Source organism: Aspergillus oryzae, chromosome 1 (assembly GCF_000184455.2).
Source record: "Aspergillus oryzae RIB40 DNA, chromosome 1".
Lineage (NCBI taxonomy): Eukaryota > Fungi > Ascomycota > Eurotiomycetes > Eurotiales > Aspergillaceae > Aspergillus > Aspergillus oryzae.
Window position 1 is genome coordinate 6,325,589 of NC_036435.1, and position 14,901 is coordinate 6,340,489.

Consider the following 14,901-nt stretch of genomic DNA (forward strand, 5'->3'; position numbering starts at 1 on the left):
TCCCATCACAGGCGGTCTTGGCCTGGATTGTCCATCGCTTATAGTCAGTCTCTCAGAGATGTGTAGGATTTTAGTTCTGCCCACCTGAGAGCAAGCAAAGTAATATCGCACTATCTAGGAATGGGTATCATAAAAAAAATATCATGATTGGGTGACGTTGCAGCTCCGTCTTGGTATTGTGGGAGAGATGGGTCTTACATGCAGAAGGCGCTTGGGCAAGAAGAAAGGGTATCTGGCATGTAGCCACGATATAAAGATATATGCACTACAGATAGAATCATGCGATAGCTATATTCCAATTGAACATAGTTCAACATGCGGTATTGAGCAATACCCTGGTTATTCGGATGACACTATATCAGGATAGGATGATAGAATGACAAGCATGATCTTATCCTGAAGCATTCGGGTGTCTATGTTCATGCTGTGGAGTTTTGGGGCCACCACCGCGATTATACAGCCCTGCCTTAATTCCAGCGTCTATTTTCTGACTTGCCCTGGTATAATAACTGAGACCTATTTATGTCACCTCGTGGGTGGATTATACTAGACTGCGCGGCAAACTGGCAAGCCTGCACACCTACACCACGCTGTACTCCGTGCACAACGGCCCGTATAGTGTAGGGTCACCCCCTGTCTAGTATGTAACCTGTTATTCTACTGTCCTTTCGTAGGGGGTAAGCCTTCCTGCACACCCTTCATGATTCTGCCCCTTCGTATTGTATTTTCATTCTTCTTGTACCTGCAATGGAATTGGAAAATAACCCTGTAGGGACTCAATGCAACGAATGATGTAATCAAAGATCTGAGAGAGGATTTAGCGTCGAGAATTCAAGTATTTCAAGAGCACCAGATGCACAGCCGATGGCTACAGCCAGGTTTGACAAAGCAACTGCACTCAAGTTTTGCGGTCGATGGTCAGGAGGTAACCACAAGACCTTAGTTCCGTCATATGTTATCCAGGAAAGATCTTCGCTGAGGCCATACCCATGTGGCTTTGGTACATGGTTTGAGTCATTGGAGCCTCTTGAGGCACGTTTCAAATCTCTCATATCGAATGTGCCAAGCGTCGTGTGGAGATAGTTAGGGTCGATGCTATCGAACCGAAGGAGGTCACCGGTTGGAACAGGAAACTTTGAGATGCACTGGCCAGAGGCCGGATCTAATACAACCACTTTACTATGTGAAAGTGATGCAAGCTGGCTTCCGTCAGGAGACCAGGCAACTTTAGAAGAATAATCTGCATCATTCCAGTGATTATCTCCAAAACTCGAGAGCTGACTCTCAGTAGTCAGATTCCACACCCAAACGGTTCCATTTAAAGCTACTGATGCAAGTTGACTTCCGTCAGGAGACCAGGCAATATCTGTAATCCGCTTGATACCGTATCCGGAAATCGAGAGATGATCACTAGTAGTCGGTTTCCACACCTGAGCGGTTCCATTCAAAGCTACTGATGCAAGCTGACTTCCGTCAGGAGACCAGGCAATATCTGTAGCCCGCTTTATACCGTCTCCGGAAATCGAGAGCTGATCACCAGTAGTCGGATTCCACACCTGAGCGGTTCCATTCAAAGCTACTGATGCAAGTTGACTTCCATCAGGAGACCAGGCAATATATGTAATCCGCTTGATATGGTCTCCGGAAATTGAGAGCTGATTACCAGTAGTTGGATTCCACACCCGAATGGTACTATCAGCTGATGCTGATGCGAGTTGCCTTCCGTCTGGAGACCAGGCAATATCTCTAATGTCGTTGATATGGTCTCTGAAAATTGAGAGCTGATCACCAGTAATTGGATTCCACACCCGAACGGTTCCATCACCCGATCCTGATGCTAGCTGATTTCCATCTGGAGACCAGACAAGTTTATGAATATAGTCGGTATGCCAATGCCTAATGTTGGGGCGACCTTGAAAAATCGATAGTTGACCACCAGTAGTCGTATTCCGCACCCGAACGGTTCTATCTTCTGCTAATGATACGAGCTGAACTCCATCGTGAGACCAAGTAATTGATTCAAGAATCTCATCATGGCCCCTGGTGATTGACTTGAATTGGCTTGTTGTATCCCATATCTTGATATTATCATCCATGGACGCTGATGCTAGGCGACTTCCATCTGGAGACCATGCTAAACAAAGAATCACGCTAAACTGGCCCTCAAGGATAAAGACGCAGTCCATAGTACGCACATCCCAGATTCTGATAGTCTCATCCGTTGACCCTGATGCAAGTCGGGACCCATCCGATGACCAGGCTACCGAGGTGATACGTGAAGCATGGCCCTTGCGTAACACACAATCCCTTGTTTGGGTGTCCCACACATTGACAATCGGATACAAAGACCCTGCTGCTAGGCGACTTCCATCTGGAGACCATGCTAAACAACAAATCGAGTATAACCGGCCTTCAAGGATAAAGACACACTGCATATCACGTACATTCCAGACACTGATAGCTTCACCGTATTTTGACCCCGATGCAAGTCGGGATCCACATGGAGACCAGGCAATAGACGTAATCTCAGACTCGTGGCCATCCAGCATTGATCTCGACTCTTTAGTATCCAGATTTAAAATCAAGATACGCCCCCCCGTCGTAAAGGCCAATCGACTTTGGTCATCAGACCATGCCATGGAAGAAACCCAGTACCAATTTCCCTCGAAGATTGGCACAAACTGGCTCGTATCTGGATTCCAGACCTTGATAGCATCTCGTGACATCGAAGCGACTCGATTGTTATCTAGCCATCGAATATGTATCACTCCTCTCCAGAGATCCAACATCGAAAAACTAAAAGCTTTAGGGTCTTCAAGGATCACACTGCACTCGCTGGTATCTAGATCCCATATTCTGGCGGAGCTGTATGCTCCTGAAGCGAGTCGACTTCCATCCCGAGACCAAGCGAGAGAGCAGATCACGTCGGTATGACCCTCTAGGGTTTGAAGACATAGACTCCAACAGCTCTCCACTACGGGTTCTTTCCGAATCCAATCTCTTATGCTCTGTCTGTCATCGTAGCATTCTCTTGTGATGCTTTGCATGGGGCTATAGATGAGAGATGAATAGTAAACCTGAAGCGGACTGCTTTCGATGGCCACCTTGGTGTACTGGACAAATCGGATGGCATCTCTGACTCGGTGTACCAGGGATTTTGGTTCGGCATTCATCCACTTCTATTTCAATATTAATATAGAACATATGTCTTAGTCAAGCTCGATAAATACACACCTGAATGAACTTTTCGAGTTTTTGCATGGACGAGATGCCACTAGGAATGCTCTTTAGGATACTCATGGCCTCTAGCCAATGAAGATAGCTCTGCTGTAGAAATGAATCCACCAGGCCCTTTTCTGCAATGGCTTTCTTGATGTCCTCGATGTTGCCGCATGAAACAATGTGGTCAACCCAGTAGACACATGCATAGCGTGCTGTGCGCAGGGGATCTGGGTTCCGGATTGGAATCTGTTGGATAGGATAGCCAGGTTCACGTAAGTTATAGATATCGCGTCGTAAGTTTTTCCGTAGGAGGTGTAGCGACCTGGAGAAGAGGTCGTAGTGTACCATGTCTTTCCCATGGGGAAATATCTCACTCGATGCCGTTCCCATGATAAAGTCTTTTGCGGATTGATGAATCAAGAAAATAGTGCTTTCCTGGACAGACAAGAAAGAGCCACAGAGCCCAACTAGATCCTCGAGTGCCCTTGCATCATCACCCGGAATATCAACGTAAACCATCATCTCGTCCAGGGTGATGGGGCGGAGAACAGTCGTGGTAACGCCAAGAATAGCCTTACAAATCTCAGATTTGTCTGAGTCGATAATTTGGCTCATCATACGCTCATAAATCTTCTCAAGATGAGGGGGAAAGTCTCTAAGCTTCTCCCGAACCTCCCAGTAAAACATTTTGGCAAGATGCTCGCACACTAATGCGACCCAGAGAAAGGTGCCATTGGCATTCTCAACCAGATGGTCCTTGACAGATATCCAAATGTCGGTTTTCCCCTTTGATCCGTTGCTTCTGTTCTCCAATTTCTGGACCCTGTATTCAATAAATGATTGAATGGCCTTTGACAAAACAGCTTCGTTTAACTCTAGATGGAGTTTTATTTTCTTGGCCAGGTGAAGATCTTCCTCAATTCCTGGCCAGTTACGGCTCGAGACGATCCATTTGATGTTTTCATGAGCGGACGAATGTTCGACAAGCAGATCAAGAAGGTTCTGTCGGTCTCTCACGCATTCGTCAAGTCCATCAATAAGTAAATAGGTTGACTGCAACGTTGGGTCCTTGAGGATGTTCGTTAAGGTATTCTGCAACGCGAGCCAAGCGTTATGGCCGTCAAAGGAAGCCTCAGAAAGATGGCTCATCAGAGAAGGCTGCTGTTTGACAAGCATGGATATCAGACCTCGAAGAACTGCGGGATAATTATCCAGGGTTTCCACGCTAGCTTGACAAAAGAAGAACGCAATGTTAGTGCCAGGCGCAGCCACTTGCGAGAGCTCATCGATGATTCCACAGAGCAACATTGTTTTTCCCTTCCCAGGGTCCCCTTTGATCCAAAGTAGTTCTCCAGAGCTGGCATCCATCCACCTTCTGAATTCTTGGTTTTCAATCACCCAATTATACGAGTCCCTGAGAAGGCCCCCCTTAAGCTTCTCGATGCGTTGTTTGTCTAGCTGAGGATCCGTAGCTTTTAGTGTGTTTAGACAACGGCGGTACTCGGCATCAGACAGATGTTTCTCAATTTTCCGTGTGTAATTGGCAACCACTTCAAGGGTTTCGCGTGATTTCCCAGCTTCCAATTCGAGGTCATTAAGTTTCTGCACACCTAACCCGGATAGAGCCACCTGAAATCTCATTTTGATTGTTTTCTCTTCCTCCTTGATTGTGTTTAGCTGATCGCTCCAAGCGTCATAGTCAGTCACACTCCGAAAGTAGTTCTTTGCGGGGTTACGATCGAACCTCATCACACTCTGTACCTGGTAGTCGATCACAAGTTTGTATAACCCTTTCACTTGCTCCTTTAATTGCGTCTCGACATCAGGATTCCCACAATTGTCCAGGAGCAGTCTTTCCATCCCGATGTAGTACTGTATTTGTGATGTGACGTACAAAAGCCCTTTTATATTTTCGTCGTCAACCCTAGATGGGCTGGTCAACAACGGAAGGACAAGGGATGTACAAGCCATGACAGCCGGTGCATAGGGGACATCCTTGAGTGCATCTTTGGCGTAGGTCTGAGCCCAATTTATGCCATTACCAAGCGTTCCTATTGCTTCTTGCAACGCAATTTTCTTTCCAAAAAATGTCGCGTGGAGTTTTCCCTCTTGCATCTTTTCAAAGCTGAGCTTAGCAATCTGCTGTAGCTTCTGTCGACGAGCTGGGACATCATGTTGGGGGATCGTATTTTCGCCATCGTTCGCATCTTGTCCAATGGTATGAGCACTGATTTTCCAGGAGGACCAGATCCAATGGGTTGATACATACCTTCGGCAGCTACTCGGGACAGGAGGCTCTCGTAATCTGACATAAGATCGGGCTTCTCTTTCTTCAAAAGAACATAGGCTTCATCCCATAAAGAGACGGGTTCGGAACCTTCGGGTGGAACGCTCGCGGTGTCACTCTTCGTCTCTGGCTCAAATCCTTCCTCGGGACCAGGCTGTACTCGAGGACTAGGAGTGGCTATCGGCTCCTTTGGGTGCGTACTCGCTGATACCGCATGGCGGCTCGATCGGGGGGGGGGAACTTTTAGGTGTTTTCCAGCGTTTCCGAAAGCGCTGCCTCCATGAAGACTTGTTCTCATCGTGGCTGGCCATCACGGTTGCTTCCCCCAGCATCAATACTTTTTGGTATACTTTCTGTGATTACCTCTCCAGGATGGTCGGCCATCAAATGATCAAGGCAGATCTGAGAAACATATATGGAGGTGGTGCCAGTAGCCCGTGGCTTGGCGACAATCAATGAGGCTGGGTTAGTGCCCAGTGCAGGTGTCGCGAGGTGTCGAGGACCAATCAGTTAACGCGGAGCCGAAACTCATCGGAATGACTATGACCTGTATTATTGTCGTGCTGTGTAGGTGCAGGCAAGGCGCTCGCTAAGGGAGCCCTCCAGCTTTAGTGCAATTGACAAGTCACAAACTGCCGGTAGCCTCTGGTCAGTTACTAGAAGATATGCCGGTTTTCAGTTGTGCTAAGCCCACATTAAACCAAAGTAACATTGCAATCAAATACACCAGGTAGAGGTGGTCTTAATCGTGTACGATACTCTGCCGACGATTGTCTTCATCGTTCCCAGTACACTAGGACAAATGGGGACAGGAAATTGGCGATGTGACGATATCGCCCACCTAAAAGGTATCGTGCGGCTGATTGATGCTGAGGGTGTGCCGGCATTGGAGGTACAAGTGCTGGAGCGAAGCGATTGATAGGAAGGGGCTCATGCATAGCTCGGCCAGCAGTCGCGTTAGTACAGTGGGGATGTATGTAACTACTTTTCCGCAGGAGCACTCGTGCGTGGGATGTTTCACACTCAGTCAGCTCACTAGCAGGTATAAATCTGAAGTACATGGAATATACAAGAATTAGGAAGTTTTCCAAGGCTCCTGTGATAGAGCTATGATCGGCTCTCATATCTATCCATTATGCGCATCACTCCTTGTAAGCTAAACCGTTTGTATAGGAAATGCTTCTTTATTATTGGAGTAGACTTAGGCGCTACCCGAGTAGTATGGTCAGTAGAAGGATGTTTAGCCTTTGTGATTTAGATCCATATCCACTGCCTCGAGCCACACTTCTCTTCCCGTCGCAATAGACCACTGAGGGTTGGCAGTCAAACTGTGAGTCTGTGACCTGACCAAGTTACATGTCCTGTTCACTCTGAAACTATCTTCGCTACCTGGAATATCAACACTACGACCTTTTGTTGGGGCAGTCTGCCGAGCATCGATGCATCGCTACTGCATACTTGAAGAGACCGTTCCCTATTTCATACAGCATGTTTACCATATCTGTTCGCTGCTGGTGTGGCCCCAAGGTAGCCAATTCGACCTGGTTCTAAGCCTTACGTAATTATCCATATCGTTCATCGTCCTCCACATGGTTTTCAGAAATCATCAGTGCTTTAGAGGCCATAGCGGGGTAGTCGCAGTCGAGGATGTACAGAAGTCGGGGAGAAACTTCTACCGCAGTATTCTGGAAACCGCCACGGGGGAGAAGAAACAGCCCCGGGAACTCAATTAAATGAATGGTTGATGATCTCGGGCATGATTGTCTCTAATAAATTCCTGAAATTAATATACAACCGGCAAAGGGAAACTCTTTCGCAAGTAAGCTTCTCTTCGGGCACGCCTGGACACCTTGTGGCCTGGTCGGCAGGGCAGCCGATGGTCGGGAGGGAAGCCGGTCCAGGTGATGATTCGATCATGGGACTGTCGACCACAAGTCCAGCCCTGACTAGTGAGTAGTTCTGGGACTCCACTTTGACTAAGAGAAACTAAATATAACAATGGAAGATAAATAAGAAAGATACTGTAGTAAAAGATAAGAGGATAAGAAGAAAGGGAACAGATAACGACCAAAAGATAGAGGCGTAGTACGAACCAGTCTAGAATGCCCCTCTCGTTTGCCAGTCAGGGTAGCCCTAATCGCAGCTTTTCTAGGACTCACAAATGCCAACGCATGACTGAAGACATAGTTTATATAGAAGTCTGGACGGACATGCCAAATCTGGAGAAATTATCCCCTCGACCCACATCTGTCCTTTCTTTGGTTCTCTACCCCGCATTAACTCAAAGGCAAAAGTTGAGTTATCTCAGCCTGCATGACGGTTGGATTGGCACCAGGATTTACGCAGGAGCACACAGATCGAACAAAAAAGAACCGGGCTGAAACTGCCCATTCAACCATGATCTCAGTAAAGCACCGGTCTCCTTCTTCCAAACCCATGGAAGCCTCACATAATAAAGAAAACCGCGTCAAGAAGCGCTCGTCCAATGCGTAAGCTGGGTCCCGGTTCTCGGCGTGCCGTCCGCCACGTCTCGCTAACCTCCAGCCTTATCACAGCTGTCAACGATGCCGAAGACAGAAGATCAAATGCTCGGGTTCGCAGCCGTGTGATACCTGTAGCAAGCGCAAATCAACCTGCACGTTCGATGATCGGGACCAGAAGATTCTCGTCACTCGGGGGTGAGACTCCTTGGCTGATCTCCTCGTGCGAAAGACGCTGCTGACCATTCTTGCCCTTTCCAGATATCTCGAAGACCTCCAGAGGCAGCTGGCGCAACTCAAAGGCGGCGAAGATGAAGTATTCAGTCCACAGAGTATGGAGCAGGAGCTCCGGCCTACGGAAGGGAAGGCGTCGATGCCGGACGCGACGGGACGTGCCATCCAAACCGATCCGCTTCTCGGAGGCGACGACTTGGCCGAAGGGGAATCGGAATGGAGTCAGAATCTCGAAGGCGCATCCCAATTAACAAACCCGTTGTCGTCGGGTCCGTCGACGTTCATGGCTGCGGCATCCGGTCGAATCTGTAAGTTTTGCCTCCATCGCCTCCCTTCCCACGTTCGCAGGGCTGACCCGGAGTATGGAAGTCTACCTAGGAACCTCGTCCAACTGGTCCTTCGCGAGAAAGATCCTAAGCATGACACACGAGCATCTATACAACGCACCCCTGCCAACGGGGAGTCTCTACTTTGACGGGTCCGCATACGATCTGGGCTGGGATGGAACGAGGACCACCGTAACTAACGATATTCCCATGGCGCCGCCCCTAGACTTCTCCATCTACCTCATCAACGCCGTCAAGTTTCATGCGGGTCAGTTGTTCCACCTCTTCGACGAGGATACGTTCATGGGTGGCTTGTACGCCTTCTACGAGAATCCAGAGCATCAGATGGCGCATTCGGGCTTGTGGTATATTCATTACTTGCTCATTCTGGCCTTTGGCAAGGCGTTTGTGGTGCAGAGAAACCAAGGGAGTCGACCGTCCGGCTGTGAGTTTTTTACCAAGGCGTTGCAGCTGCTGCCGGACACGACCAACCTCTGTCGCGATCCCATCGTCGCCACCGAGATTCTCTGCTGCATTGCACTGTATCTGCAATCGCTCGACTGTCGCAACTCCGCCCACAATTATGTAAGTCGCGGACCCTCCGTATGACCGCCATGTCATTAACCGTGTAGATTGGCCAAGCAGCGCGCATCGCCCAGGCCCAGGGAATGCACACCGATATGTCCGCGGAGCACCTGGGAGACGCGATCGTCCAGCGATGCCGTCGGATTTGGTGGACCATCTACATCCTCGATCGCCAGATGACCTCGCTGATGGGGTTGCCACAATCCATCCGCGACGATCAATTACACCACCAGCTACCCTATTTCCCGGGATCGCCCCAGAAGGCGATCGCCCTCGGCATGCAAATCAAGGTGTGTCAGATCATGGAGGAAATCAATAGCAGTAAGCTCTCCACCGGCACGGTATCCCTGGCTTTTGCTGACGGTCCAAGGTGTCTATGGGCCGGATGGGCGCCTGAATCGGAATTTCCTCTTGAGAACCAAGAGCGCTCTCGCCAGCGCCGCCGAGTTGGTCACCGAGCTTCGCAAATGCTACGACTTGCGGCTGGACGAGTCCTCGATCAGCGGCGTGTCCCGACTATCGGCGCACTTGCATCTACTCTACCATCAGGTCTGACCGCTGCCTTCTTTGTCAATTGCCTGCATATTCCTGACCGTCTGCAGTGCATCGTGTTGGCCACCCGACCGGTATTATTCTGCTTTCTGAAGATGCGAATCCAAACCGCCGACAGTTCGCTCGAATCTCTAAACTCGTCGGCCAACGTGCGCAAGCTGCTGCAGGTCTGCATCGACTCGGCACAGCAAATCCTGAACATCCTTATCGTCCTCCAGCGACAGAATCTCCTCGGTACGGACCTCGCGGACTCCGGTATAGACACCGCTGACCGTCTTCTAGACAGTTTCCTCCCGTTTGACCTCGAAGCCACCTATACCGCCGCCGTAGTCCTTGTCACCGCCCCCGCAGCCGACGCGTCCCTCCTCGACGACTGGACTCCGTGGTTCCACACCAGCGTCACGGTGTTGGATGAAATGATCTCGCGCGGGAATCTGATCGCCGGGTTTCGCAAGTCGGAATTACAGCAACTCGCCGGAATGTTGAGCCATCTGGCAGACGATGGGGTCATTCACGGTACCGACTTGGCCAGGAAGGGGCAGCTGGACCGTATCATCTCCCGCCTCCCTTCGCCATCCACCCCAGATCGCGTGTTTGGAATATCGGAAATCCCCAATCTGCATCCGGGGCTGACGACGGCGGAGATCATGGCTGTGGCGGAGTCGATCGATACGGGGGATGTGGATTGGATTGCGCATGCGGTCACGGAGAATCACATCTGGTAGTTACGATTTGTTATGAGTAGCGATGATATCCCATAGAAATGAGACACGAATTACCTGCCATGATATCGACATGCGGTGGTTTCGAGGACGTTCGACGTTCTCTCCGCTTTCACACGGTCTTTGACTACTTTATGGTGAAAGTGAAGGCTTTCGTGATTCACCGCGACCAGGCTGCACGTGATCCCGGAAAGGCTGCCGAACGGGAGACCAACCGATCGGCCTGTTGTACCCTAGATTCATACTCTGTTGTTACACTTGTCTTACGATTGGATTGACTCGGATAGAACGAGATCCGTGGTAATGAAGGGCGTCGGTTTATATTGATTAGGTGATATATGGGTAGTCCCTATGAAGGCTCGAAGGTATTGGAGACGATGTGAAAGATGATGTGTATATATTTCAAATGATCTATAACCTTCTGTCCTATGAGATAGTGCAACGCTTCAAATACATCGTGAAATGAGAACAGTTATAACAACAGTGTACGTACGAGACAATCAAAGCTTCGGTTTGCCAGGTTGAATATCTTTGAATTCCCTGGTCGACCCAATCCGCCAGCTGACTGCGTCGCCCCATTTGCCATCACCACTCTGCTGGGGCTCCTTCCAGCGCCAGCGCGGAACGGGCTGTTGCTGGTCTTTGGCCTCGAGGAGCGCCTTCACCCAGCTACCGAACAGAGGGAACATCTTGAAACCATGTCCGGAGTCACCGGAGAGTAGAACCACTGAGTTCGACGTGTGAGGCACGTAGTCAATGATAAAGTCGGAGTCACTGGTGTCGGCGAACCAACACAGGGACTTCCGCACCAGCGGCCGATTGGCCAATGTGGGGAGAGTGTGGGCCAGCAGTTGACGGATCTTGGCTTCATCGTCGGGGGGCACAAAAGCGCTGTCTGCTACAGATGGGGCATGCGAGACCCCGGTGGCGGGATCGGTGTTGACGTATCCTCCACCCATGGGACACAACTTCAGCAGCTGAGTCACGGGATCGGGCTCGAAGAAGAACCCCAGGTCACGGGCATAGGTGATGGGGATGCCTCGTAGCGCAGACGTCTCCTCCTCAGTCAGGTGAACGTGGGCGACCGACCACGATTTGGCCACGACTTGCGACCCGATGGCTGGCACCAGTTTGGCGGCTGCCGCTCCCGCCGCCACGATAACGAGCTCCGCCGGGTGGAACTGACCGTTCTTCGTTCGGAGGCCTGTGCTTCTGCCATTCTTGTAGGTCACTTCGGCCACGGCGCCGTGCTGCTCTCCCAGGAAGAACCGGACGCCTGCCTTCTGCGTCGCCTGGTACACGGCTTTCAAGGCATTTCCGGAATGCGCGTACCCATCGAAAGTGTTGAGGTATCCATTCCAACCGGGGAACTGGCCGTCATACTGCCAGAACCGTTGTCGGATCTCTTCATCATTCGCGAGGGGCACGACATGTTTTCTAAGCTCAGGGTGGTCGTCGGCGGCGGCTTGGAAGCGTTTGAGTGTGTCCACCGCCCTCTCGGGGGCTTTCCCCGAGACGCAGTGTAGGAAACCCGTCTGGTGGAAGTGTGGGGCGAAGAGGGGAGTTTTCCAGAGAGCGATCGCTTGCTATTCGGGTTAGAAGGAGGGTCAACGGTGGATGGGGCACGGGAGCTACCAACCATGGTCAAGTCGGTGTAAAATGGATCCTCATACTCGGCGCGCACAATCTTGTTCAGGTCATTGGCAGCGGAGGGGCGAGGAGGGATCTGGTCATCTTGTTCAAAGACGGAGATATTGTTATATCCATCTCGCACCAGATGGAGGGCCGTCGAGAGGCCGAAGGCACCGCCTCCGACAATGGCAATGGGCGTGGATTTGGAAACCATGATGGCCACTTCGTAGAATTCGTGATGCTGTCTCTACCCACCGTATAGGGAGTTTGACCAGTTCTTATATATACATGCAAGCTACCCCAGAACGACCGGGAAGGAGGTGAATGCCCGGGAGCGTTGCCGGTCGAGGAACCAGATAGCGATAGAACTAGACTCTTTCGATAAGAGCTGGAGATGCGGGGGATTCCACCGAGCCCCACTTATAGCTTATCGCCCCATATCAATCTCAATCCTCGGGATGCATGCCGATGAGGGGTTGCATGGGTTCTATGGTCCTGGAGGATACGGTGTGCAACTGGGAGACAGCTGGAGATCGTGTGATGTGCCTGATCCGGAAAAAGGTTACAGACACTGCATCTAGAAATGTATTATTGGCCAATTAATAAAGAGAAAGAGAGCTACATATACACCAACACACACAGACACACGGACGGAGAAAGTCCGAGTGGGAGGTTATCCTCTACAGACTCACGATTATGGATTACTTGTGATATAGGTAAAAAGTAGACAAAAAGTAGACATCTTATGAGTTTACGACTATGAGATACGGAAATTATGCAAAATAGAATAAAGTAAAATGAAATAAAACGTGAAAACGTGAAATTTTGAAATCTAAACTATATGTACATCTTTCCCTTCATAATGAAATTCATGCCGTCATGCAGTTCCTAGTGGTTGCTAGGATAGGTGTAGCCCTCAACGGGGAAGAACTCCTCCTTGATCATTCGGGGGCTGGTGAAGCGGCGCAGCATGTCGGAGCTACCGGCCTTGTCGTTGGTACCACTAGCACGGGCACCACCGAAGGACTGCTCTCCGATCAGAGCGGCTGTGGTCTTGCAGTTGATGTAGAAGTTGCCAGCGGAGTAGCGGAGAGCATCCTCAGCTTCACGGATCACACGGCGATCCTTGGCAAAGACCGCACCGGTGAGGGCGAAGCCGCCACCCTGCTCGTCGGCCTTCTTCAGAATAGAGCTCCACTCAGCATCAGGGTAGACGTAAATGGCCAAAACAGGTCCGAAGATCTCCTCGTCGAACAGGCGGTGGTCGAGGGTGTGGGCCTGGTAGACTGTGGGGTGAACGTAGAAGCCAACGGAGTCGTCGTAGGTACCACCAGCCAGCAAGGTGAGAGAGGGATCCTTGTTGCTGGCATCGATGATCGACTTGATCTTGTTGAAGGACTGGCGGTGGATAACAGGGCCCATGAAGGCCTCAAAGTCCTTGTCGGGGCTGCCGATGGTGATGTTCTTGACACCCGCCTTGAGGGCCGTCAAGAACTCCTCGGCGCGGCTCTCGGGGAGGTAAACACGGGAGGTGGCCGAGCACCTCTGGCCTTGGTACTCGAAAGCACCACGGATGGTGTGGTTGACGGCGCTGGGGATATCCGCGGTGTTGTGGATGAGATGGAAGTTCTTGCCGCTGGTCTCGCCGACCACACGAGGGAACTCGCGGTAGGTCTTGTTGGCGATGCCCTCGCCAATCTTGCCGTAGATGTTACGGAAAACGTCGGACGATCCGATGAAGTTCAAGCCAGCAAAGTCGCGGTGAGAGAGGGCCACGCTGGTGACCTCTTCGGCATCACCCGGCACAAACTGCACAACATCCGGAGGCAGGCCAGCCTCGAGCAGAATCTTGTAAACGAGGGTGCTCGCGTAGATGCTGGATGGCGAGGGCTTCCACACGACGACGTTACCCATCAAAGCCGGAGCGGAGACCAAGCTGCCACCCAAGGCAGTGAAATTGAAGGGCGAGACCGCGTACACGAATCCCTCGAGGGGGCGGTATTCCATGCGACTATAGGAGTTAGCCAGGGACTTCTCTCCGCTGCCCCGGGCAGTACATACCTCCACATGCCATTAGTGTTCCGGGGGGGCTGCTTTCCCATCAATTCCGCCGCGAAGTTGCAGTTCTGACGGAAGAAGTCTGCCAACTCGGCCGCGGCGTCGATCTCACCCTGCCAGACATTCTTTCCCTGACCCAGCATGGTCGCCGCAATCAGCTCATACCGGTATTTGCCCGTGGCCAACTCGGCGGCCTTCATGAAGATAGCAGCGCGATCGACGAAGGGGGTCTCCTCCCAGCTCTTCTTGGCCTTGAGAGCGGATTCGATGGCAGCAGCGACCTGCTCCTTGGAGGCAAGAGGGTAGTTGGTGAAGGTAGTGGCATGCTCCGAAGGCATTGGTTGGTCTATCGACTGGGAGACCTTCTGTGCCACACCGTTATAGAAGACTTCACTCTGGACGGGGAGTTGGGACCGGAGCTCCTTCAAGGCTTCTTCCACCTTGGCGCGCTCCTGGGATCCTCGTGTGTAGAGAGGCTGCAACAAATTGAATTAGTCGCGAGCAAGAATGAATTGAAACTCTGTGGTTTTGCACTCACGTTGGGTTCATTTCTGGCAGCGGGGAGTGCGAAGGGCATGGTCGCCTTGGTGCGGATCTGTAAAGTCGCGCTGGGGAAGGGTCGCAAACTGCGCGCTGAGGAGCGCGCACTGTTGGACAGTCTCATGGAAAGCATCTTAGTAGAAGACATGATTGATTGAGGAGATGAAGGTGAGAGTGAAAGCCAGAACCGCATTGAAGCTGCGGGCAAGCTCCATCTTATAAATTGGAGACTTCGGCAAAGCATCCGACGCTAAGTTTGGGGT

At 51.0% G+C, this 14,901-nt stretch overlaps 4 protein-coding genes across 4 annotated transcripts; 1 reads left to right on the forward strand and 3 right to left on the reverse strand.

Annotated features, from left to right (window-relative positions):
- Nucleotides 1-797: 797 nt before the first annotated feature.
- Nucleotides 798-5,807, reverse strand: AO090005000041 (uncharacterized protein; the record flags this gene model as incomplete). Its single annotated transcript, XM_023234298.1, has 6 exons — nucleotides 798-1,162; nucleotides 1,283-2,410; nucleotides 2,828-3,179; nucleotides 3,235-5,025; nucleotides 5,215-5,384; nucleotides 5,492-5,807. The coding sequence occupies 6 exons, from the start codon at nucleotides 5,805-5,807 to the stop codon at nucleotides 798-800; spliced, it is 4,122 nt and encodes a 1,373-aa protein (XP_023088783.1).
- Nucleotides 5,808-9,412: 3,605 nt separating this feature from the next.
- On the forward strand, nucleotides 9,413-10,411 carry AO090005000039 (uncharacterized protein; the record flags this gene model as incomplete). Its single annotated transcript, XM_023234299.1, has 1 exon — nucleotides 9,413-10,411. One exon carries the CDS (start codon nucleotides 9,413-9,415, stop codon nucleotides 10,409-10,411), a length of 999 nt encoding a protein of 332 aa, XP_023088782.1.
- A 497-nt stretch (nucleotides 10,412-10,908) lies between these two features.
- On the reverse strand, nucleotides 10,909-12,254 carry AO090005000038 (NAD(P)/FAD-dependent oxidoreductase; the record flags this gene model as incomplete). Its single annotated transcript, XM_001817109.1, has 2 exons — nucleotides 10,909-11,994; nucleotides 12,048-12,254. 2 exons carry the CDS (start codon nucleotides 12,252-12,254, stop codon nucleotides 10,909-10,911), a joined length of 1,293 nt encoding a protein of 430 aa, XP_001817161.1.
- A 674-nt stretch (nucleotides 12,255-12,928) lies between these two features.
- AO090005000037 (uncharacterized protein) lies at nucleotides 12,929-14,675 on the reverse strand (the record flags this gene model as incomplete). Its single annotated transcript, XM_001817108.3, has 3 exons — nucleotides 12,929-14,051; nucleotides 14,102-14,574; nucleotides 14,637-14,675. The coding sequence occupies 3 exons, from the start codon at nucleotides 14,673-14,675 to the stop codon at nucleotides 12,929-12,931; spliced, it is 1,635 nt and encodes a 544-aa protein (XP_001817160.3).
- Nucleotides 14,676-14,901: the final 226 nt, after the last annotated feature.